This window comes from Aythya marila, assembly GCF_965140915.1.
Source record: "Aythya marila genome assembly, chromosome: 21".
Lineage (NCBI taxonomy): Eukaryota > Metazoa > Chordata > Aves > Anseriformes > Anatidae > Aythya > Aythya marila.
This window is the reverse complement of record NC_139062.1, coordinates 3574520-3598093: the sequence shown is the minus strand read 5'-3', so window position 1 is coordinate 3598093 and position 23574 is coordinate 3574520. Positions and strand designations below refer to the sequence as shown.

The 23574-nt window shown below is 43.7% G+C and overlaps 1 protein-coding gene across 2 annotated transcripts in view; it reads left to right on the top strand.

Moving 5' to 3' along the window:
* The window catches only part of DVL1 (dishevelled segment polarity protein 1), a 76117-nt gene extending 54250 nt beyond the window's left edge, over positions 1–21867 (top strand). The window contains exons 6-15 of one of the 2 annotated variants that reach the window (XM_082776920.1): positions 2602–2695; positions 3733–3802; positions 4642–4781; positions 5117–5193; positions 5679–5746; positions 7356–7433; positions 12106–12237; positions 12441–12608; positions 13131–13337; positions 17120–21867. In XM_082776920.1, the coding sequence (XP_082633046.1) occupies positions 2602–2695; positions 3733–3802; positions 4642–4781; positions 5117–5193; positions 5679–5746; positions 7356–7433; positions 12106–12237; positions 12441–12608; positions 13131–13337; positions 17120–17538 (1453 nt within the window). In that variant the 3' untranslated portion in view covers positions 17539–21867. Of the gene's footprint in view, positions 1–2601; positions 2696–3732; positions 3803–4641; positions 4782–5116; positions 5194–5678; positions 5747–7355; positions 7506–12105; positions 12238–12440; positions 12609–13130; positions 13338–17119 lie in introns of both variants that reach the window. The other variant, XM_082776919.1, reaches the window with a different exon arrangement.
* Positions 21868–23574: the final 1707 nt, after the last annotated feature.

The following is a 23574-nucleotide window of genomic DNA, read 5'->3' as shown; positions in this document are numbered from 1 at the left end:
GTGAAAAAAATTGATTGCATTTATTTCTCATTTCAGAGATTAACGTTAGTTCTTTTAAAGCTGTATGGATAAACTTTTGAACAAGTTATTTTTTTACATTTTTGCCTTCCTTTGGAATTATTTTCAATAATCATAAGCAATAGTCATTTTTTCTGTTTTAAATCTTTCCTGCGGGACTTATTAGCCTTTGTGTTAGAAGTGTAGTTGGGGTTTTGGCCAGCTAGACGAGGAAATTGGTGGTTATGATTCCAGATTTTTTTCATCTTTTTTTTTTTTTTTTCCCCCCAAAAGCTCAATTATGTCCTTCTTCACTCATCAGTTTGTAGTAATTATTCAGCGAACCATTTGCTGAAACTCTGCTGTTCCTATCCCTTCCTATCCTTCATTTCCATAATGTGCTATCCGGATAAAACTCATCCTCTGGAAAGTAGAGGGAGAACTTTGCCACTGGGTGAATTTTGTGATCTCCTGCTGCGGGCAGGTGTGACTTTCAGTACAGGTTTTCTCTCCATTTTCCTTCTCTACCCTATGGAAATTGCAAACTGAAAATTGCTTTTTACAATAGGCCCTGTTAGCCAGAGGCATTACCCCTTTCAGGGACGCGGTAATGAGAAACTGAATAAATGAAAAGATGTGTATGAATTTTAATGAATTCTCTTTATCCACAGTAAGCAGGAGAGGGTTCCGTTTTGGCAAAGCTGGGGACAGGCAGTACTGCACACTCTTTAGGTGACACCCACTGGGATAAACCCCATAAAATACGATACGGCAGTAGGCGAAACACGTGTGTAAGCAACAACAGCCAAGGCTGCTGTGAGTGACTCTGAAGCGTGATTATAGTAGCCAGAAGGACAGATAAAATTTTATGGCTTTGTCCTTTCTGTTACGAGCTAGCCCAGCTGTTTCTGAAACGAGTGGCAAGTTCTTTGGTGTTAGGGGAAAGAGCAGGGCTTTCATGCTCCTGTCTGCAGAGGGAACAGAGTGCGAGCAGAGGGTTTGTTTGCAGGTGGGAGCACTGAATTCATGCTCGAATCGGTGGAGGGCTGGCACTCCCATGTCTCTTACAGCCTTTGAAGACATCTTGGTGTCTGGCTTGTGTTCAGGCAGGAAAGCTCCCCCAGCCTTGTGACTCTTTGGTTTTTGCTGCCCTTCTCAAAGAGCAAGCAGCTTCACTGGGATGAGGGCAGCACGCGTTGCCTTTCTTCATGTTCTCCATAACTGGTGTGTGCTGGAAAACTGTAGCTGAATCCTACTGATAATGAGAGGGTGTGGGAGAGAAGAGGAGGAGAACGAAATCAGAGAGGAGATAGGAAGAGGGAGAATATTGACAGTAAAATATAAGAGGGTTTTGTGTCAGTCTTTGCCAGTCCTTTCAAAAACAGTGGTGAATATTGAACAAGTTGGATTTTGGGAGCCCAGCATCTGAGAGACCTCTTTATTTTCCCTGTTGAAAGGGGTAGGTCTTAGAAACCAGGTGCTGTGAGCTGTTTCCATGGATGGAGAATTACCAAATCTTTGATCTCTTTTGAAAATCCCACCTCTTGGCTCCTTACATTATTTTGCCTTGCTGGGAGGGGAAAAAGGAGTGTGAGGTTAGCATGCCTGAAATACTTTTGTGAACTCAAAGGGAATGTCAAGATATTCACGCCCTCCAAGCAGCCTGTAACACTCAGCTGAGCATGTTTGACTAAAACATACCTACTTCATGCAGGCTGGGTTTCCCAGTGTGTTGGGGTTGTCGTCTCAAGACAGCAAGCTCCTTTGTGAGGTTGCTGCTATCGGGTTTTGCTTGGGGTGCTGCAGCATTCCTGCATGCAGCTAGGGCTTTGAAGACAGGGACGTGGAAAGGGGGAAAAAGACTGGCACTGTTTTCTTTGTGCCAGTGCCAGTTCAATTACTTACGTTGTGTAGGGTTGGATTTTTTTAATCTTGGTTCGTGGTGGAGCATTACTTTGTCTCTTCTGCCATTCTTAACACAATAAACAGGGGAGAGAGGGATCTGTGGTGGTGCACCTCTGAAAGCTAGGCTTTGTTCCAGGCTTCTGAAATTAATTTGGGCAAATCCATTTATCTCGTTCTGTGCCTCAGTCGACTATCTATAAAATGAGAATAATTAACTTGCCGAACTCACAGGGAGAGAGAGCTTAAGGATATATGTGTAGGATGTGATCCATTTAGGCTCTACACATCTGAAAAACCTTGGGGGGATAAAAAGACACGAAGGACATGGAGTCAGGACCACCACTAAAGTAGCAGAAGATGGCCACCGCTGTCCTTTGGGTGGTCAAATCAGGGTGATTTATGCCCGTTGCATTCAGTCTTGCTGCCAGAAGGAAGAAAGCTGGTAAATTACACTCCCTAATCCATGTTTAGATAGCTGGTAACTTCTCTGTGCTCCTAGGAAGAGGCTAAGGTACAGCACATGCTGGGATTGAGCAGCAATTGAGCAGCAAGCAGAGCAGTGCCTTGTAAGCTAGCTGTCGGTGTCTCAATTATTAATCTCTTCTGTGTTTGTGGGAATCTGCCTGGTTTTGGCAGGGGGCAGAGGATCGCAAATGGCTCAGCCTTACAGAGTTGACATTTGCTCTGAATTTCCCTCAGGTTGAGTAGCTCCACTGAGCAAAGCACTTCGTCGCGGCTCATACGGAAGCATAAACGCAGGAGGAGGAAACAAAGGATGCGGCAGATTGACAGGGTAAGGCTGGCATCATCATTTCCCAAGAAGGTGAAGCAGGATTTTGAGTGCAGAGTGTGAATTAGGAAGGGATTCAGAACAGAGCTGTGCCCCGTTGAAGGCACTGGAAAGAATCGCTTTGGCTCCAGTCTGCCCTGGACTAAATCGCTAAGGTTTGAAATTCTGCAGCGCTAGGTTCAAAGTCTTTTTCTCCTCCCCCTTCCTCCTTCTACTGCGGTGTGGTCACGTTGCTCATTGTCTCTTCCAAGCCCATCCTCTGCAGGGCAACTTCCTTCTGCTTCTGGCTGGTGTGGGCGAGGGGTTAATGTAAAGGTGTCTGCGGTCCTGTCCTAGGCTGATGCACAAAGTGCTGAGCCTGGCACCCTGCTGAAAGGAGAAACCCAAGTTTATGGGAAATGCCAAATCTTTTCTCCTGTCCTTTCCTGTGCTAGTCCCCTGATAACAGGACAAGGGTGATCCACACGACATAGTTCTTAAAGTAGTTGTTTCATTCTCCTGTAAATAGCAGTCTTCACAGATTAGAGAACGAGTATGTATTTTATCGCTAGAACTGGAGTAGTAATAAGGAAAAAGTGTGGTAGAAAACAAGATAAGCACATTTGTATTTTCTTGGGGGGAGCAGGTATTTGTCTTGCTCACTCTGAAGGATCATGTGTTGCTCACTCTTTAGGGAGGAGCCCGTGGACGTAATAATTCACACTACAGCGGGCACTTAATGTTTGAATGTCTGCCTGTCAGTCGTGTAGTCAGGATGCAGAAATGATTCAGCGTGAATTTCAGCTGAGGAACCTCAGTCTAGGAACTTGTGTCCTGTGTTTTGTAGAGAACCCTTTGCAGAAAGTGTGGATTGTGTTCAGATTTTTTTTCCTTCCAGATTCTAAATGAAGAATAATTTTGAGGAATACATAGAGGTTTCTGGGTGCCTTCCATATGGAAACCTATTAATCAGTTCCCGATGAATTAGTCCTCAGTAGTTACTTTTATTGCCTTATTTTGAGCCATTTAAAACCTTGAGAATTTTCTGTTATATTTTGCAGTCATCCTCGTTCAGCAGCATCACTGATTCTACCATGTCCCTAAATATCATCACTGTCACACTCAACATGGGTAAGAGGATGAGCAGTGTTTTTTTATGATAAATTTCAAGTGATACTGATATATTTTGTCATGGTGTAGTAGCCTTTGGAGCACATAGAAAGTTCCTTGATTTGAAAGAACTCCAGCTGAACTAAAGGGAATGGCAGCTGGGAGTTGCTGACTGTTGACTGTGCCTGAGTTCCTAGTCCCGTACTGGATAATTGGGAGCTGTTTGCACAAGCAGATCAGTTTTCTTCCCAAAAAGCCCAGGAAAGGAGCTGGAAATGCGGACCCAGGATTTGGAGTTCTGCTTTTATTTCTAGGAATGGTAAGGGGTCAGATATCGCCCTTCTGTTCTTGCTCCTAACACTGAAGGTTTGCATTTCTGCAGCTCACAAGTTTTGTTGTTTAGCCAGGTAGAAAAGTGCAGGACTGTCAGTTCAGCACCCTTCAGTAGCACCAAATTTTTCCTTCCTCTCTGAGGTGTGGAAAAACATTGCCTGATGCTGATCAGCTACCTAATTCCTAGGTGTAGACACATCTTTTCAATGTTGCTTCTCTTGCTAATTTTTTGAATGTAACTTTTCACTTTTTGTCTTGTAAGAAAAAATGATGGGTTTAGCACCTTTTCCCTGAACATGCAAGAAAAAATGATGGGTTTAGCAACCTTCCCCTGAACATGCCAGGCAGAATTATCCCAGTAGGGCAAACTGAGGTATTGTAAATCAAATGCAGCCCAGCTGTTGTGTTGAGAGAAAGCAATGAACTGATTTTTCAGGACTGAAGTAACCTGGTGTTAGCTCTTCACTATCGTTTCAGTCACCTTGTTTGCTTTTCTTCCCCCCATCCTCCCCTTTTTGCCTGTATAGAAAAGTATAACTTCCTGGGAATCAGCATTGTAGGACAAAGCAATGACCGGGGTGATGGTGGCATATACATTGGCTCTATTATGAAAGGAGGGGCTGTGGCAGCAGACGGCCGAATTGAACCAGGAGACATGCTTCTGCAGGTTGGTCTGTGTCCAGAAATATGTGCTGCTCTCTTGTACGTTGGTGGCTTCAGCTCTGTCATCCCACCATGGGTTTAGTTAACCAGAATTCATCCATGCTCAGAGAAATGTGTCGCAAAGACTGTTCCCACTTAAATGTATAAATCTTAGCGAACCCTGTTGGATAGTTGATGTTCTCTGAGAAGCAACATCTGAGAAGCAGATGATTCTGCTGAGAAGCACCTGCTCAAGAGAATGGAAACAGTTAGAAGGCAAATAAATTTGGAAACAAATAACTAGCATGTCTTTAGGGTTCCTGTTGCTAAGCCTGACCTCTGCTTTTTGCAACCTTTCAGGTGAATGATGTCAATTTTGAGAACATGAGCAATGACGATGCAGTACGGGTTTTACGGGAAATAGTCTCCAAGCCAGGGTGAGCATATTACAAAATCTCTCGCTACTTATACTCCGTACACAGTTATTGGTGTTGGGCAAACCTCACAAATCAATGTTTTGATCTGAATAAGCAGCCAATGTGACTGCTGATTTCAGCTCTGAACTTCTCAGTGTAAGTGATGGGTAGATGAAACTGGTTTCAATGTGCCAGCCAAAACCAACACAAACTGGGAGTTGTCTGGTTTCAGTAGCACCATTTGTTTATATGATGAGAGTTTTAATGTCTCAGGAGCTGATCATTTGACAGATTTCACCCGTAGCGTTCATGATACATGGAAAAACAGAAACTGATCTGATACTGGTCTGTGCTGACAATCCTTTGACAAGCATCTCAAAAGCCTTCTCAGAATGTACCTGACAACTCTCTGATGGGACTAAGTTTGTTTGAGAGAATTCACTGTGGTAGTCACAACTTCTTTGGGAGAGTTGAGAGTCACCCCTACCTGTTTTCTCTATTCCTAGACCTATCAGCCTAACGGTAGCCAAATGTTGGGACCCTACTCCCAGGAGTTATTTCACCATCCCCAGGGGTGAGTACGTATTTATGCTCCGTGCTGAGTTCCTGTGGAGCCAGGAAGCTCTAGAACATTTTGCAGCAATTTTAGCATCTGATTTCCTTTTCCTACAAGTTCCTTGCTTCTAATTTGAAGTTTGGATGTGTTGTTTGGTTGCTTTTTGTGTTAGGAAGCAGAGGTTTAAGATACGCTTTCTGAGACTGCTGTGGCCACTGAATACATGGGAGTTTTTGTTTTGATTCATGTGGCTTTGGGTCAAGCTCTTAAACTTCTGGTGTCTGTATCCGTCTGAACTTAACCTTTTTATTGATAGAAGTTTTAGAGGAAAAATAGGTGTTAAAAAGCCTCATTTTGTCATGCATGCACTTGTAAGAAAGAATATAAATGGAGTATTTTCAAAATTTGAGGCAAACAACATTGTCTAATATGCATAAACACTCTTGAAAATTATCTAATTGGAAAGTTCTGATTTAATAAATAGTTCAGGAGTTACAAAAGATCTGTGCTCATGTGACAAACACAGCTGCCTCCTGCTGGTGAGTGCTGTGCTCAAGATCCTGAAGCCAGCTTGTTACCACTCCTGAGATGCTGTGGATAGCATAATCTATTGAAAGAGTACAACAGACTCCTGCAGACTACAGGAACTCCCTTGGTGAAGTCTTCAGGAAAACCAGCATCAACAAAAGAAAAACCCACAAATCACATATTTCAGATTTGCTACAGGGCGAGCTTGTATATCACTTGGCCCTTTGTTTATTGAAGATATACCCATTGTGACCCAAGGCAAATAAGCTAAACTGGTTGCATTAACGTGTGGCATATGTTGAGGAAATACTCGCCATAAGCAGAGCTCTTGTTTATCATTTCTGGTTTTAAGAATTATCTTACAAGGCAATGGAACAACAGCTACTGTAATTTAGAAGAAAAGTAATCCAGGATAAGGGGAAAATTCAGTTCTGTTCCCAGCTTTAAAAATGTCTTGCTTTGTGGATGTTCTTAAGGTCTGGGTGTAATTTTCATTCCTCTCTGATTCCAGTCTCTTTGAATGCTCTTTTCTATTTATTTTGCAAGATTATTCTAGCCCTGGCAAATTTCATTATGGCTCCTGAAAACACTGAGAGAGGAATTCCATGATGCCTTATTTCTGTACAAACAGAGCTCTGAAGTTACCATTCTATTTCACTTACAACAGAAAATTCTCTGAGTGGTTATTTTGGGTCCAAAGCTCTTAGAAGTAGGCAGAGACCTTCTTGTCTGCTGGGGCAGAACACTTGGTAGTGTTTCACATCATAGCAAAATGAGAATCTCTCACCGTGCAGAATAACAGTGAAATATTATGAGTGGACTGATAGCTTCTTTCCTACAAGTAAAAATATTTCCTGCATGTAAAAATACAGCAGTTGCAGGAGCATGGCGTGGTTGTGTCCTGGGAGGCTGGTGCAGCAATTCCTAGATGAAACTTCCACTGCTGTCAAGATGTTTTCTGTTCCCTTCAGCTGGGGCTGTCTCTGTTGTGAGAACTGAATGGCAAGGACTTGGGCTCTCAAAATGCATTTGCTCTTACTAGGATTGTGCTGCTTAGTGCAAATCTGATTCAATTTGCCTTTTTTCCCCTGTTTTGCAGCTGAACCAGTGAGGCCAATTGACCCTGCAGCGTGGATCTCTCATACCACAGCCATGACGGGAGCGTACCCCCGTTACGGTATGAGCCCCTCCATGAGCATCACCACATCTACCAGCTCCTCACTAACAAGCTCAATTCCCGATTCGGAAAGTAAGTCACACTGCGGCCAGCACAGGGCAGGCGTCTTCTGCTCGGGGCCAGCAGTGCAGAGCTGTGTGCAAAAACGACCCCAGCCACGAGCACGATGAAAACGACAGCCGTCACAGAACTCTTGAATGCTTTTTTTTTTTTACATTTGTAATTCCTAAGGGGAGCATAAAGCCTTTTTCGAAAGGTCAGAAGTTAATGCAGTGGTGTTTTGCCAGGGTTTACATGCAGGGCAAGGTGGCTTCTGGTCCCTTTTAATGTTACAAGTCAGGCCTCCAACTTTACCCTGTCAGAGGAATGGGCTTCCTCCTTGCATTGGGCTGCTTTTTTAGAAATTGAAATCATTCGCTTCAGATGAATGTCACTGGATAACGATGTTAGTGTATCATTTAGGAAGTCTTAAGTGATGTTTGCATAGCCTTCTTTTATGCTTTTATACTTTTAGGATTTAATGAACAGAGAAAAAGCAAATGTCCCATGTGAAATTAAGGTTAGAGTTCAGCCTTCTCTCCTGGTTTGTCTATCTGTGGCAGCCTCCAAAATAGTCATACCCATGTAACCAACAAGTTGTCATGACTCCTTATCTTGGAAACTCCTGTTTAAAGAATATAAACTCTTCCTTTCTTTTACTTTTCCTTTGCTTTCTGATATGAATGTGGGATAAAAGGTAGCATTTGGTTTGAAATGCATGGCACCAAGGCAAGGCAAATAGATGAGGATCACACATCCCTGAGAAAACTGTCCACTGAAATCCTAGTTCATATATAAGTGTATGTGTTAAGTGTTCGTACTTAAAACAGCTTTTAAGCTTTGTTACTTGACAGGAAAGCACTGAGGCACTTTATATCTCAATAATATGTGTTTGTTTCCTGTAATATTAATATGGAAGAGTTTATCTAGAGATGCAGCCTTTCTATCAGATTTTTCATCTCTAGCAAGGAAATTTTTGTTTTGTTTATATATACATGCAAAACTTGAAGTGGCCTTAAACTTCCCAGGAGATTGTCTCATTTGTGGAATAAAGCTCATTCAGTATGCGTTCACTGAAAGCCATCTAAATAGTTGTGTGTTTATCAAGGAAGGGATAGTTGAGTGTTTGCCAGATCTGGAGTCTAAACCAGGAAGACTGATTTTTTCAGTTGGTAAGATTTTTGCCAGAGAGAAAGGGAGGGTATCATTAAAAAGAACAAAAACCAAACCAAACCAAACGAAAAACAACAACCCTTTGAATACTTTAAAGACCAGTGTGGTATGGATGATTAGGGACAGAACCTTTCCTGGACAAAGGCATGGCTGAAGCATGAAAGTTGCATTTGCAAGCCCCAGTTAAGTCCTAACCGAGTACATAGGTGTCTGCCTCTTTTTCTCTTACTCTCTCTGTTATTTTACAAGTGGATTGTTCTTGGGATTATGCCTCACCATGAACTGAAAAGGGGGTTATCCTTTCTGTAGGTGTAGTAGCAGTTCCTCAGTTCCTCTTCAGGCAGTAGGCAGCACCACTGGAGGGAAAATACATCTGCAGTAGAAAGCAAGTGAACCACGTAGATGATGACTGCTTTATCTTGAGATGTGTTTTCAGCCTTACAGGTACTAAAGATTGCTGGAATCAAATGTATCTACTGACTGCTGTCAAACAAGAGCCTGTTACTCTATTTACATTCCTCTTGAAATATTCCTGTATCGTGTGCCTTGGTATATATAGTAATGGGATTGGGAAGTATGGAATGTAGACACCCTCTCAATCATACTTCTAAAATAAAGGTTATTTGGGAGCAGAACCATGTTTCTGGAGACAGCTTCTCATTTCTATGTCAGTGACTTTCCCGAATGCAAGAAATCGGGGAGTACCCCTGAGCTTTATTGTGACCTGTCTAACACTGCTGGCCTCAGTTCAGTCCTGTGAACCCCTCTGAGCACAGCAGGCAACACCTCAGGGCCCTAAGTACAGGGAGCACCTGTCCCCAGAACCTCCTTGCCAGGAAAAACAAAGCTGGGGAAGAAGAGAGGAAGAGAGAAAGAGAGAGAGAAAGAGGCTGTGCATTTACATCTCGGAGAGCCTTGTGCATGATGGGGCTTTCTCACTTCTCAAGTTTTAGTCCAAGATCCTCTATTTCAGTTCCTCTGAGGCTAGAGTCACTGGTATTAGAAGCGAATTTAGTGTCTGTTCTACAGAATCTGGCTGTAGAAGTGGAAGCAGTGAATTAATGGAATTGTCTTAGACAAAGCTGTTTCCTTGTTTTAAGTCCTGTGAATGCCTGCTGTTTTACTCTGTTTATACAGCAAGGCCAGGACTGGGTAATTCTAAATGGATTGAATAACTCCGCTTTTCTTCTGATTAGCATTCCTTTGTTCTCTGTCCTCTGGATCAAAAGTGAAATTCCGATATCTGAAGCATTTGCACAGCCACCATCACGTCAGTGCTAGTCATTAAAGTATCCAAGATTTTGGGGCCATACAAATCACCACCACACAGCAGGAATTACTCTGTTAACTCTTTTCTCAGGCATATTCCTTCGAAAACAGGGATATCCGAGCCAAGGCAGACTGAGTTTTTTCACAGTAATTATTGCCTTAAGAAGCATCTTGTTCTCCAGCAGTGTTCTGGCTGATGCAGGAGAATGTTGTCTCACAGTGGTTTGTGAGTGTTGGACTTGGTACGCTGCTCAGGGCAAGCCCTGGTCCTTGTTTGCTCTGCTAAAGATAGAACTTTCCAGCCCCAGTTCTGCTACTGCAGGATCCGTTCCTGCAAAGAAGTGCTGTTCCTTTCCAGGAGATTAACTTCAAGTGCTGCAGCGTTCTTTGAAAGTCCTGCTGTTTTGAATGAAGCCCACTGACGTTGTTGGGAAGTGTTCTGTTTCTCTTGCATGGACTTTGAAGCCACAGCCCCAAATCCCTTAAACTATTTCTGCTTAATGGTGTTCAGCCCAAGGTGCTGTGAATTTCCTGGGGCCTTTTGGTTTGGGCAGATGTGTGCCCAAAGTGGGAAGTCCCCACTTGAATAAGGATACAAACCAGGGGTGCTGCTGCACATGGTAGGACTGCATTTTCCTGGAGCATACACCTCTTTTCTTAACAGGATCTACCAATGGGAAAAGATGCCCCTTCAAATCAGTAACCAAAGCCCTGAGAGAGAGTTCTGTAGTAGATCTGGCCCCCCTGGAAGGAGTCTGTGCTGTTCCTCTGATTTTCACTTACCTGTACAGGTAGCCAGGCCCACAGTTGACTGACAAAGTTCAGACCAAAGTGGGTACATTTTTAGATGCATCCAAGAAATTTTCACATTTGGACAGCAGCTAGCAGGCTAGAAAATATTGATGAGTATTTGGCTAATGTTGTTTGTATGCAGTTCACAGGTTTTCAAGAAAAAAAAAAGATCTATTGCTCCCCACATACTTGAATATTGATTGAATATTGATTTTTTTTTTCCAAATGAACATGTTGCTTTTTGCCACTAACCAAACTAACTTAAAGCAAAAGCAAAATGTTAGTGTTTGTTCACTTGATAAGTATTGAAACTGCATGCATGGATGGCATGGGGTATTTTCATGCATATTAGCAGTGCACGCACTGAAGGAAGCATTTTCAGTTTTCATTGTTTCATGCTTGTACTTGTTATCAATATTTTGACTTGCTGGAAAAGAGCAAACTTGGTTCCCTTGTGCTTTTGAAAGGTGGGTGATACGGGGAGCTGGGAGAAGGGAGGGAAGAAGGGCTCTGGAGTCCTGTTGGAGGGTTTGAACTGCAAACACAGAGCACAAAAGCTGGATATGAATTTGCTAGGACCGAGAAGATGGGAGCAGGAAGGTGGGCTGAGTGCTGTATCCAGTGATAACAGGATATCTTACTGTGTATAGAAAGGGTGATTGAATTCCACATGTTTAGCACAAGGCTGGTAAACTCTTAGAGCCAGATTCACTCCCCTGAGCTTTCATTATTAGATGCCAGTTTGTCTCCATGTATGGTAGAAAGGAGCTTCTAAAGCAACTAGACTCTCAAGTCTAGTTTTAGTATAAAAATTGCTCAGGAAATTATGAAGCCTCTGGTAAGTCAGCTCTGCCCATAAGAATGTGTGAAATACGAATGGAGCTGTGACAGCTGCTGAGGCACTGGGGAGCAGCATTTTATTTATTTATTTTTAAGTGTTGTTCCAAAAAAATGCAGGGCAAAGTAATGCTTCTGCTGGGCTAAGGGACTTTGTAGATCACAAGGCTGCCATCATCAGAATCCTGGAAAGTTTTATTTATTTATTTTTTAAAGAAACCTCTAGCCTTATCTTGATGATGGAAGCTTTCTTTTTTAATGTCAATCCTCCCCAATTGCGCTGATGTCCAGACCTTAAAAAGACAAGTGGAGGCTGATATCCATGCTGAAGACATGGTCATCATCTTTCTCCATGCAGAAGGGCATCATTCCTGACAATTCAGTCTCTGAAACACTGGTAAAAGCTGTAATTTATGCCATTGATAGGGGTGCATTTGGGAACCTTTGTGTTTTTGCATCTGTTGGTGAAGCTGTATCTTGAAATGTTGCATCCAGGTTGGGAACTGAGAAGTTCTTTTCAAACCGTTCATTTCAAAGAAGCGTGTAACCTTTTTGCTTCTAGAATTAGAAGAATCTCCCTTAACTGTGAAGAGTGACATGGCTACTATTGTCAAGGTTATGCAGCTACCAGACTCAGGCCTTGAAATCCGGGACAGGATGTGGTTAAAAATTACCATCTCCAACGCAGTGATAGGTAAGCAAAAAAAAAAAAAAAAAAAGGCTTTTTAGAAGTCAGATGCAGAAACTATATAACTTTTTTTTTTTTTTTAAATCCTGTTATGATCTGGATTTTAATCCTGCTTATGAGTGAATTAGGTAATGTGACAGTTACAATTCAATAAAGATTAACTTGGTTTTGGATGTTCCTGGGTCTCCTCTGCCTTTCTCTCATTTTAGGAGCAGATGTGGTTGACTGGCTTTACACGCATGTGGAAGGCTTCAAAGACCGACGGGAGGCTAGAAAATATGCCAGCAGCATGTTAAAACACGGCTACCTCAGGCACACTGTGAACAAAATCACCTTCTCGGAGCAGTGCTATTATGTCTTTGGAGACCTCTGTGGCAGTAAGTTCACCATCTGTGAAGGGCAAAGCTGCGGGTGTGTTGTCTCTTCTGTGCTCTCAGGGTGCACAGAGGAGTCCTACAGGATCTCACAAGTGAATGTTTCAGAACAAGCCATTATTCAGAAGCTGCATGACAAGTGGTTGACATTTCCTGCTAGGCCAGCAGTTAGGCCATTTGAAAAATGATGGACTCATCGAATAGCACGTTGCACTGGGGCTGAAGGAAGCTGGCTTTATTTCTGGTGATGCCAGCCTCCTGCTTGTCAGTCACACTCAGTTTCTGATCTGTAAAGCAGGGATCATTCCTCCCTGACTTACAGAAATGCTACAAAGGTACCTTGGTGCTCAGTGGTGAATATTAATGTCCGTTCCTACCATGTGTGATATCGTGAGTGAGCTCTGGAGACTGAGCCCCTTGTAGGCACCCTAAGTGCTGTGTAAGCCATTAGTAACATTCAGGAATCAGCTGCTAGGGAGGAGCACAGCTTTCACCTTCTGTTTTGTTTTGTTTTTTTTTCTCCAGATATGGCTGCACTGAACCTCAACAATGGTTCCAGCGGAGCCTCGGATCAAGATACCCTCGCTCCACTTCCACATCCTGCTGCTCCCTGGCCGTTAGGCCAAGGATACCCGTATCAGTATCCTCTGCCCCCTCCGTGTTTCCCACCAGCATACCAAGACCCAGGCTTTAGCTATGGTAGTGGCAGTGCAGGGAGCCAGCAAAGTGAAGGTAAGCTGGTTAATCGGGTGTATATTTCTGCGGCTGCCATTATCCCTGACCATTTGCTTGACTTCCTTAGTATCCTTTGTGTTCCAGTCTTGTGGTTCTGTGCGCTACTTGCATGGATTTGGTGTGACTGCACTTAATCGAAAGCGTTTGTGTGTGTGGTGGGGTGGGTTAGCCTTTCAGCTCTGTATTCAAGCTGCCAGCTGTGTTTTAAGTGAGTCAGTGCTGCATCCTCTTTGTAGTTGTGCTGTAGTTCTGGACCCCATGCAAAGTGCCAACTGGGAGCAACCAACCTTAAGGACTCAATTGTCCACCCTGTTAAATTAAAACAAAAAATACAAGTTTTGACCCTATTTAGAGGTTGGAGCCACTACCAGCAGTGGGGGCTGCAGCTGCTTGGTATCGCTAGAAATTAGGCCACTGGGTTGCGGATGGAACAGGGATTAGAACCGTAGTGCTCTTGGCTTTTTGTTAAAGCTCAGTATAATCATTTCTTTTGCTTGTGTGAGACAAGTGTCAGGTGGCCAGCCAGCAGGTTTACAGGGCTGAAACACTGCTCACAGGGAGGAGAGTCTATTTTAGAATACATGATAGGGGAAAAAAAGATAATACTGCATGGATTAAAAACCTGACCTCCTCCTTTCCTGCTGTAGGCTCGTTTTGTCATTCATTTTTAAACCTTAGTAAGTAAAAATTATGTATTTTATGGCTGTACAGACAAGGCCCTACTGCTTTCTTCTGCTTTTGTGCTTTTTTAATCACTTCCAAAGTGAATTTTGCTTTTGGAAATGCTGCCAGTAAAGAAAAGGTGAGGATTCCCTGCATTTTTATGATAAAAAAACAGTAAACTTGGATGCATCTTCATCCTGTTTATCACAGCCAGTTAGATTTTGCAAAATTGCACGGAAGGATTTCAGAACAGGAACTCGCTCATCAGATTTTAACACTACGGCTTCTCACCTTATCTCAAAATAAGTGTCTGTGAGGGTGCTCGCAGTGGTATCCAGAGATTTTAGAACTGCAAGCTGATTGTGCTGGAAAGAATGTGGGCATTTGTTTTATTTTGGCAGCTGGTTCTGTGGGTAGCAGGCCATTAGATCTCTGCCCCGGGAATAGGAAAGGTACGGTATTTTATCCATGCAGCACGTGTTACTGGCAGAGAGCCTTACAAAAGGCAGCAAGAGTGTTTCACTTTGAAGAGTTCCAACTCTTTCCCTGTTCTTCATTTGGAAACTACACTGCTGTGTTGTTTCTTGTTTTGTAACCGTTATTCCCTTGTTTTGTTCTGAGCAAGCATTAGACTGAAGGATTCATAGAGGAATGGCTGACTCTAGGGGATTGGTAAGCTTCAAACGCCTCCATGATAATAATGACTTCACAGCATGACCATTTAGACTCTTGTGACCCAAATGTTTAGCTGTGTTTTTTTCTTTTCTTTTCTTTTGAATTGTCTTGGACGCTCAGCCTGTCTCGATGCACAGTAGCCCAGTAGTGTGACATTAGCATATCAAGCTGCCTGCCCCCTGTGTGACTGTGCTGCAGCAGCCACAGAGAGAATGGCATCAGATAGCTCGCTGTCAGCTGAAATGGGAAAATCCCATCACCGGTCTCTTCACTGCCCTTCATAAAAATAAATGAAGCCTAGCTCCTAATTTATTAGTCTGATGTAATCAGTCTGGATTGGACATATCTGCCAGTGTCCTTCCAGTGCGGGTTTACTCAAAGACATTTGAGCATTGTCCAGATGTTTCAGGCAGGTACAAAGAGCTTTGGGACACAAGATCGCACTGGTCACTCTCAGTGTAGAGTTAGAATTGGGTTTCACGTGTTCTCTCTGTTATGTGCTGAATTCACCTGGTGAATGAGGGTGCTGCTCCAGAGCCCAGAAAATGCCACGTTTCTGAGATAAATGCAGTGCCTTTGCTGATAATTCCAGACAAAAGATGAAGATTTGGGTCAAGGGATAGAACGAGGTGTTTTGGGAAGCTGGGGAGGAAGATCTAGCAAAGTGTTCAAGGTTCTGTTCTAATTTAGGTTGCTGCTTATTTCATCTGACTCTGCTGGTGGTACCCAGAGCTTAGGGTATTTAGAAAGTCACAGGCAGGCTTGCTGCTGGAACAGCACTCATGTGAGGACCGGCTCCTCTGCAAAAGGTTACTGCTGTCACCACAGTGTTTAGGACAAGGTCACATCCCTGGTCAGGTAGGAGCTCACTGTGTGGAAGGATAGTGAGAGATCATCAGGTTACAGTCTGAAGAGATGGAAGAAGTAGTAAAGATGGATTTGGTCAAGCTCCAGGTTGTTGCCATGAAATGAAGTCTGAGGCAGCTTGAGTCTCTTGGTTTAGGGGCTGGAGCGATGGCTGGAATTTGTATCTGGCAGTAACAGAAGGAAGGCTGATGGCAGTGTGTTGGGGCAGTGCTGAGCACAGCTTTTCCAGGCACCTCAAATGCAGATTTTTAAAATTCATTTTGAAGTTCACCCTCCAAGACAGGCCAGTCCCCAGCTGCCAAGAAGGTGATGCTAGACTGACTTTAGAATCAAGGACTAGAAGGATTTCTTGATTCTTCTGTGACAAGCTTAAAAGGCATGTCAGGGAGAGAGTGAACCTTAGCATAACCAGAAGATAACAGCTGTGCTGCTGGTTCTCAGACTGTTGTAGTAGAGATGGTTTCTCTCTTCTTTCTGTTTGCCTGCCCTAAGCATCAGCTGTGGCAGACAGAAGGTCGTGAACATCTGTAGTTCAAGGTTGGAGCAGCTCTGAATCATTCTGCTTCTCCTGTTTCAGTGGCCCTAGCAACTCGGTGTCTCATCCAGAGTCAAAAGCTGGTCCCGTATTCCACGGGCTGGGGATCCTTGCTGGCAAGAAACTTAATCTTACACTAGGGGCTTTGGCTTAAGTCATTACTCGGTTCCAAAGGGCAGAAACTTAATGAGATATTATGTAGGGTTCTTTGTTCTGTTTTTAACAGAATGTTTAACTTGGGAACATCTCCTGCCATCTATCCTATCTCTGATGGTAACAGAGCATGACCTTCAGCTTTCACGTAAAATCAGTTCCACAGTTTAGTGAACTCAGCTTATGTACCAGCAGCAGTCCTCTGGTTTTCTGAGTTGGTTTAGTGGCCTCTGCTGGGAATATCCTGCATGGTACTGATTCATTCCATAAATAACTGGTTTTGAAGAGCTCTCCAACAACAAAGCACTGTAGTGATGGAGTTTAGAAGGATCTGTCTACTGAGACCAACAAAAGGACATCTGGTGGCCTCAGGTGATTTAGCCTTGAGTGAGCATCTGCCCGGTGTGACCATACAGGAGAAGCCAAAAGGAGTTTCCTTTAGAAAAATGTCTGCCAATAGAAGATAGCAAAGGCGCAGACAGTCGTAATTAGCTTGAACTTTGTTTGCTTGCGAGTCAGAACCCAAATGCCTGCTCCTTCTTTCCATTTTTGCTGTTGCCCTCTCAGGGAGCGAGGCAGTGGAGCCAGGTGCCTTCAGCCCCTAGGTGTAAGCCAGCTGCTGCTTTCACTGTGCGAGCTCTGAAGGTGTCTCCGTGTCCCTGTGCATGGCACAACCTCGTCAGCTTCATTCCACCATTTGTCACCGCGAAATGCCATGAGCCACCGACAGCACGTTCAGGCCTGGTTGTGTCAGCATTGTCGCCATTCCAGCGGTCGTACCCGGATCCCTGGGTGCTGTGGGAGGAGCTGGTGCTGGAGCGGGCAGTGAAACGGAGCTAACTCTGCTTTTCTCTCTGTCCTTTCCTCCCCGCCTCGCGGGCTTTAGGAAGCAAAAGCAGCGGCTCGAACCGAAGCAACAGCGAGAACAGCAGGAGAGCTCTTGGCAGGGAGAAGGACCGCAAGTCGGCGGGCAGCGGCAGCGAGTCTGACCACACCGCCCGCAGCGGGGGTGGCGCCAGCGTCGTGCGTCGCGAGCGGCCCGTCAGCCAGCTCAGCCACCGGAGCCACGTCTCCGCCACCCACAGCGAGAGAAGCCACCACAGCCATCATTCGTACGGGCCTCCGGGAGTGCCACCCCTCTACAACCTCCCCAAGCTGGGCTCCAAAGTCTACGGGACGAGCGGCCCCCCCGGAGGGCCCCCGGTGAGAGAACTGAGCTCCGTGCCTCCGGAGCTGACGGGGAGCCGGCAGTCCTTCCAGAAGGCTATGGGCAACCCTTGTGAATTCTTCGTCGACATCATGTGAGAGAGGAAGTGCCTTCAGACTCTGCTCGGGGGAGGGCCGGGGTGGGTTGTTTTGGGGTGCGGGTGGGAAATCTGGTCGTTGCCGAACGCTCACCAGAAGAAACTCGGCTGTCTTGCATGTCACGCCTTCCTGGTTTGCAATTGTGTGTTGCAGAAAAACCGACAAAACAAACAAACAAAAAAAAACAACAAAAAAAAAGAGACAGAAACGATGAACAAAAAAAACCTCCTGGGATTGCTAAATATCAGCAAACTGATGGCATCTTTTTTTTTTTTTTTTATCCTTTTATTTTTCTTTCTTCCCCTCTTGTTTTTGATTGTGGTTGGCTGGTGTATATTCACATCTTAATGAGCTTTGGTAACTGTGGCACCTACTTTCAGTGCAATTAGTGTATCTTTTTGGCTGATTCAAGGACTATTATTTCACATAACTCCTGGATTCCCAGTAATGCATAGTAGCACTTTTATTTTCCTCTGCTTTTTGCCCTACAAGGAAAAAAAAAAAAGAGATTGTTGGCTGGTATCTGTGATACTGCCTCGTAACGCTGTTTCCTGGATGCATCAGCCAGCGAGCTCAGCAGCCGTGGCACCTGCGAGCGTACAGACAACACGTGCTTGGAAAGGAGCAGGCTCAAACCAGTTCCCAGCAGAAAGCAAAGTTGTGACTACCTTCTTCTACTGATTAGGGAGTACAAATCGATCTTCGTTTTTTTTCTTTAGGTATTATCCTGTCCAGGAAGTGGTGGAGTCTTGCTGCTGTTATGTGTTCCTCGTGCAAAACGTGTAGTGTTATTTCATTTGGTATCACGGTAGTGACTTTGTAGCTGCAGTCTGTTCCTGGGCATTTCTGTCACATCGCCGCTGACAGATGTGTCTGTTCTTTCTGGTTATAACGCGCACTTGCTTACTGGTTTTACAAGTTGTTCCCACAGAAATAGGATGATTGCTGCTATGCAATTGTTAGTGTAGCTGCAGCTATTCCCTACTGAAGGGATATTTATCCCGTTCTATCAGAGACAGAGGTAAATCCTGGCTCCCACTGGGACGTGGCTGTTCATCTCGATCACCTCTTTTTCCATTCCTCATTTCTGAGCAGTATCTTCCTCTTTTTTCCCCAACTTAATCTCTGCTTTGAAATAGAAACCCGGATATACCAAATCCCAACTGCAGTGTGGCACAAAGGAAAATGTTCTAAGCAAAGCTGGGGGCTAGTTGTCGGCAGAGAGGCCAGAGGGTGTTTGGAGAGCAGCTCGTAAATGGTACAATGAGTACATCATACACCTGACACGGAGTGGGACCTGAGCTAAAACTCCTGCTGGGGAGCTTTAACTTTGCTGCTGTGTATCCCCAAGATTTCATGACTGTGCATTCTTCACTCTTAGGCTATGGACACTTCGTAAGTGTGTTCAGGAACCTTCTCTGATGTTTAAGAAGCTTTTTAAAAAGTATCTGAATGAGGAGATGGGAAGAGCACACCCACACTCACTTAGGGGGGCTCATGTAATGGGAAATGGGTGTTAATCTGCAGTCACTCAGTGGCATTTGACCATGGGGCCATGCCTCAGTTAAATCCTTTGTTAGCTACCTGTTTCTGGCAGGCTTTAGGACAGGTGCTTTAAAATCAGTCTTTACTGTATATAAGCATTTTCTTCACTGATAAGAAGCTTTTTGTTACGTTCCATGCTTTATGGGTAGTGTGACTACCCAAGATGAATGTTAAAAGAGAACGTGGCTTTCTCACTAAATACATGTAGTTCATGTTCCTTTGTCACCTTGAAAAATTGCTCTTCAAATGCCATTTTTATATTGTTCATTCTGATAGATTTTTTTGTCACTACTTCTTTTCTTACGACAGCTCTGTGTGTAAACACATCCCTTATACAGAAGTCAAGTAACATTTACAAATGTCTGTGCTAATCAGAGACTCAAGTCTCACTTTCAAAAGGGAGCTAGGCAGTTAGGAAGCTGTGTCACTCAGAGTAGGTACCCAAATTACTGGGCTTCTGAACTACCTGAGTGCTTTTGGACTGCTTTCTTTCCAAAAATCTCCCCCAAACCCGTATAACATTTCTGACAGTGGTGCTTTCTTCATAATCTATCTGATGGGCTAGTGTAGATTGCAGACTTGGTGATGACTTGTTCAAAAGAATGGCACTACCTGAAGCTTGACTGTGCGAGAGAATCCTTTCCTTTCCTTTCCTTTCCTTTCCTCCTCCCAGCAACACAGCAAAGACACTAACTAAACGGAGAAAACCATTTTGAAAGATCAACATTGGAAGCAATGAAATAAATCAGGGTAAAAAAAAAAATCTGTACTTCTGCTATGTCTCCAGGAGACACTGCGAAGGAGTCTGTGACTTTCCTGACAATCACTAGTGGTTCTACTTTTAAATCAATTTTAACTTTTCTGGTCTCTTATATATTATGATTTTTCTGGCCCACTTTGTCTTAAGGCAGAACTCGCAGGGCCAGAGGAAAAGACTGTCATTGTGATAAGATAATTCCAAAAGGGATAAAAACCGGGGGCTGAGCTTTTGCCCATGGAAGAAACATGTTTAATTTCCTCATGTTTTTTCAAGAGTTGCAGTTTACACACTCGCTGTGTTGTTTTTTTTTTTTTTGTCTTGTTGTTGTGCTGTTGGCAGAAACTGTTCTGTGTCTTGCTGGTCTTGGCTGCGCTGTTGAACTGCCTGTGTTAACTACTTCTGTGTTTGTGGGTAACTCTGGAACGAGGCTGACAGTCCGGAACATAGGTGTGGGGAACCATTCGTCTGCTGAGGAAACGAGGCTGCTAAATCCGCCTGAGTTAGCTTCACCCGAGCCCAGGCATCCATTTCAGGCAAATAGGAATTGCTCCGAGCGTACTGCCAGGTCTGCGAGTTGCTTGATGCTGCAGAGCACGTAGAGCCTGCTATTGACAGAGCGGTAGGAGAATGTAAATGACCATGTTGTGAACAGTGCAATACATAGTGGCCACTGCGTGGAAAAAAAAAATTAAAAAAAAAATCTTAAGTGTGTCCCCCCGTAGCGTACAGTAGAGGGGCTGGCTTGACTTCATGGAAAGTTGGGCCTGAACCATTGCTAGCACTTAATTTTCACAAGTGAATGAAGACGGAAGATGTCCCGAATCCCACCCTTGGCTTTTGCTGCATGTGCATTTCTCTTTGTAATAGCGGGGGGCTGGGGCCGATCTGTGCAAGTTTCTCCTGCTGGGTACAGTACAACGTGCAGAAAGAAGTGCTGCTGGTGCCGAGGAAGCTACTTGCAGTAGGAAGTACTGTGCCAGGTGGAGGAAATTGTGGAGGCTGCAGTCCCACGGAACTGTCTTTTTCTCTTATCAGGGCCTGAAATTTCTCTCTGATTTTAATTGTCAAGTAACTGGCACTGACTGGGCTCTAGAATGTATGGCCTGCCCTTCCAGCTACACTGAGAAGCAGTGGGTTTGTTACACGGGGCACTGAGACAACCTCCCGACAGGAGCCTTAAATAGCTGACATTTTTCTGATTCTGCAAATGAGACCTTCAGCATCTGCCCGTGCCCTGCAGCTGGGCTTAATGTTCACGCATACCTGCCGGCGGCTTTTAGCAAGGACTGCCAGGTATGTTTGGAAGATCGGAGAAAACTTTGAGCAAATAGTTTGGGATGACGTCTCCTGTCCAAAGGAGGTAGTATCTGTGGGGGCGATGTACCCACCCGATGCATTAACTCCGAGGAGTAAGGGTTTTTTGGCAAATAGTCTTAAAAGCACTGCTATTGTCTTTTACCTCCCGTTAATAAATTTCCTTTTCAAAGGTAACAGTCCCCTTGACACTTTATCCAAAGGTATATTGGATGGCAAGCAATGATGCACAGACATTGACTTTTGATATTATTTTTGTTCTGTTCAAATGGGCAGTCCCATCGTGAGACTTGACAGCTCATGAGTTGATGTAATTGTTTTTGTTTTGCATTTAACTGGATTGTAATAAGATTGACTTAAAATTATTAATTCTAATCAGTGATTAGAAATACATGTAAAGAATTTTATGTACAGTAGAGGAACAAAGTTACATGATTTTAAATAATGAAAACCCAGACTATCACCTATTCTAGAATTGGTTCTACTCAAAGAGTGACCTCTTACTAGCATGGACTGCACTGTTCCTGTTAAATGTCTATTGCATAATTGAATTCTTTTTTGTAGATATTGTATTAAAACCCAAGTGTCTGTATAGTTAATATATAGCTGCTTATGTGTAAATGCTATTTTAAACACTAAAAAGCTTTTAATTTTATGTGATAACTGCAGTGTATGTCTTCAGTTCTTTGCACTACTTTAATTCAAGAATGAATTACTGGTTCAATCTTACTCTTTTGTTTTTTCTTTCCCCTGCCCTCACTGAAGTTTCGTCCTCTCTGCAGAAGGAGGTTGCTCAGAAGCTAATGATAGGGAGCAGGATTCTGTGTTTTGATGGTGCTTGAGAAGTGCTGACAGTTCAGGGTATGACGGGAGCCCTGTAAATGTTCACAGCTAAACTGGGTCACAGCCGATTGAAATGCAGAGGTCTTACTTCTAATGACATCTGACTGGAAATACAAGACCCTGCCATTCATCAGAGGTGCTGTAGCTTTGAGGTAATGACTAATACATCAGTGCAAAAATAATGCTCACTTCATTAATTCCCCCTCCTCTTAATTACCGGGCTTTTCCCTCTCTCAGTTTGGCAGGACTAGGTATGCAGGAAAGGCTGCAGAAAGTTTGTGGAAGTAAAAGCTGGAACAAGTTTTTCTGCCTGCAAACCCAGGAGAGGAATCTGCTGGTAGATCCCAGCAGTGTATTCAGCTGGTTCGTGGGACTATTCCCCTTCTTCTGGACTCTGCACGCAAACTGCAGCAGACACAAACTAGGATCCTTAGGACACCTCTTGCAGACTAACTGGTAAAGCTGAAACTGGTGTATTTACAGCATAAGGACACTCAGCCTCCCTGTAAGGTCAGAGGGATTCACGTACAAAGAGCCACCACAGCTTGATGCGAGGCAGATTCCCTCTTTTTAGCTGGTAGAGATCCAGCTGATGGAGAAGATACAAAGAAGGAGACACCTATTACAAATGGCACAATCCTGTAACAGAGATATATAAGAGCCTATGAAATGATCTTGCAGAATTTCCCATATTCTCCTTTCCAAGCCATGTTTGTTTGCATAGGACATCAAATGATCTAGCCAGCATTTTCCCAGTTAGATAAATGTTAAATGATCAGAATTTGCACATGTGCTTGCAGCCTGTTACTGCAGGAGCCTGATGGACTCCAGCTGACCTAGTCTGAATTGTCTGCAGGTGACTGGCACTGGCTGAACACTTTAATCAGGTACTTTTCCCTTTTCCTCCTACTCCCCTCAAAAAACAAAAAGAAAAATCAGGCTATTGTGGCTCTAGCTCTGTTGCCAGAAAGAGAAGTGGTAAAGGTAGATCAGTTTTTTCCTTCTTTATCTCTGGAATGGTGATCAAAAGTTACTGCTGCTCTGCTACAAAAAAATCGCAGCACTGAAGTGAGGAATGCTGCTGCGATCCTCAGGTGCTACAAGATGCTTACGAAGACTTGCTGTGGTCTCCAGACACAAGGACTTCCAGTCTTCAGGTCAGATTTTTACTGTCTTTAATAATGCTGAGGAATGGTTTTGTGCAATGTTTCACGTTTTTCAGGTACACCAGGAAAATTTTTTGTGCAGGTAGCCACAGAAATGCAGGACAGCTAGGTTTGCAATGCACCCATTTATTTTTTTTTTAAAGACTGAAAATATTCTCTGGTTTAGATTCATTTGATTCTTTAATTGAGCTGAATTGATGAGTTAACTTCTAATAACACTTAATGGATAGGTGGAAAAGCTTTATGTCTAAAATGGGGAGTAAAAGAGCAGTGTAGTTGCTTGTCAAAGTAGATGGGGGAAAAAATCCTAGAGAAATTTTACTCTCCTGTTTGGTAATAATATCAATTAATGATAAATTTGTTCCGTTTTCACTTCTCGTGGTTCGCCACCTCTACACTGATGCAATT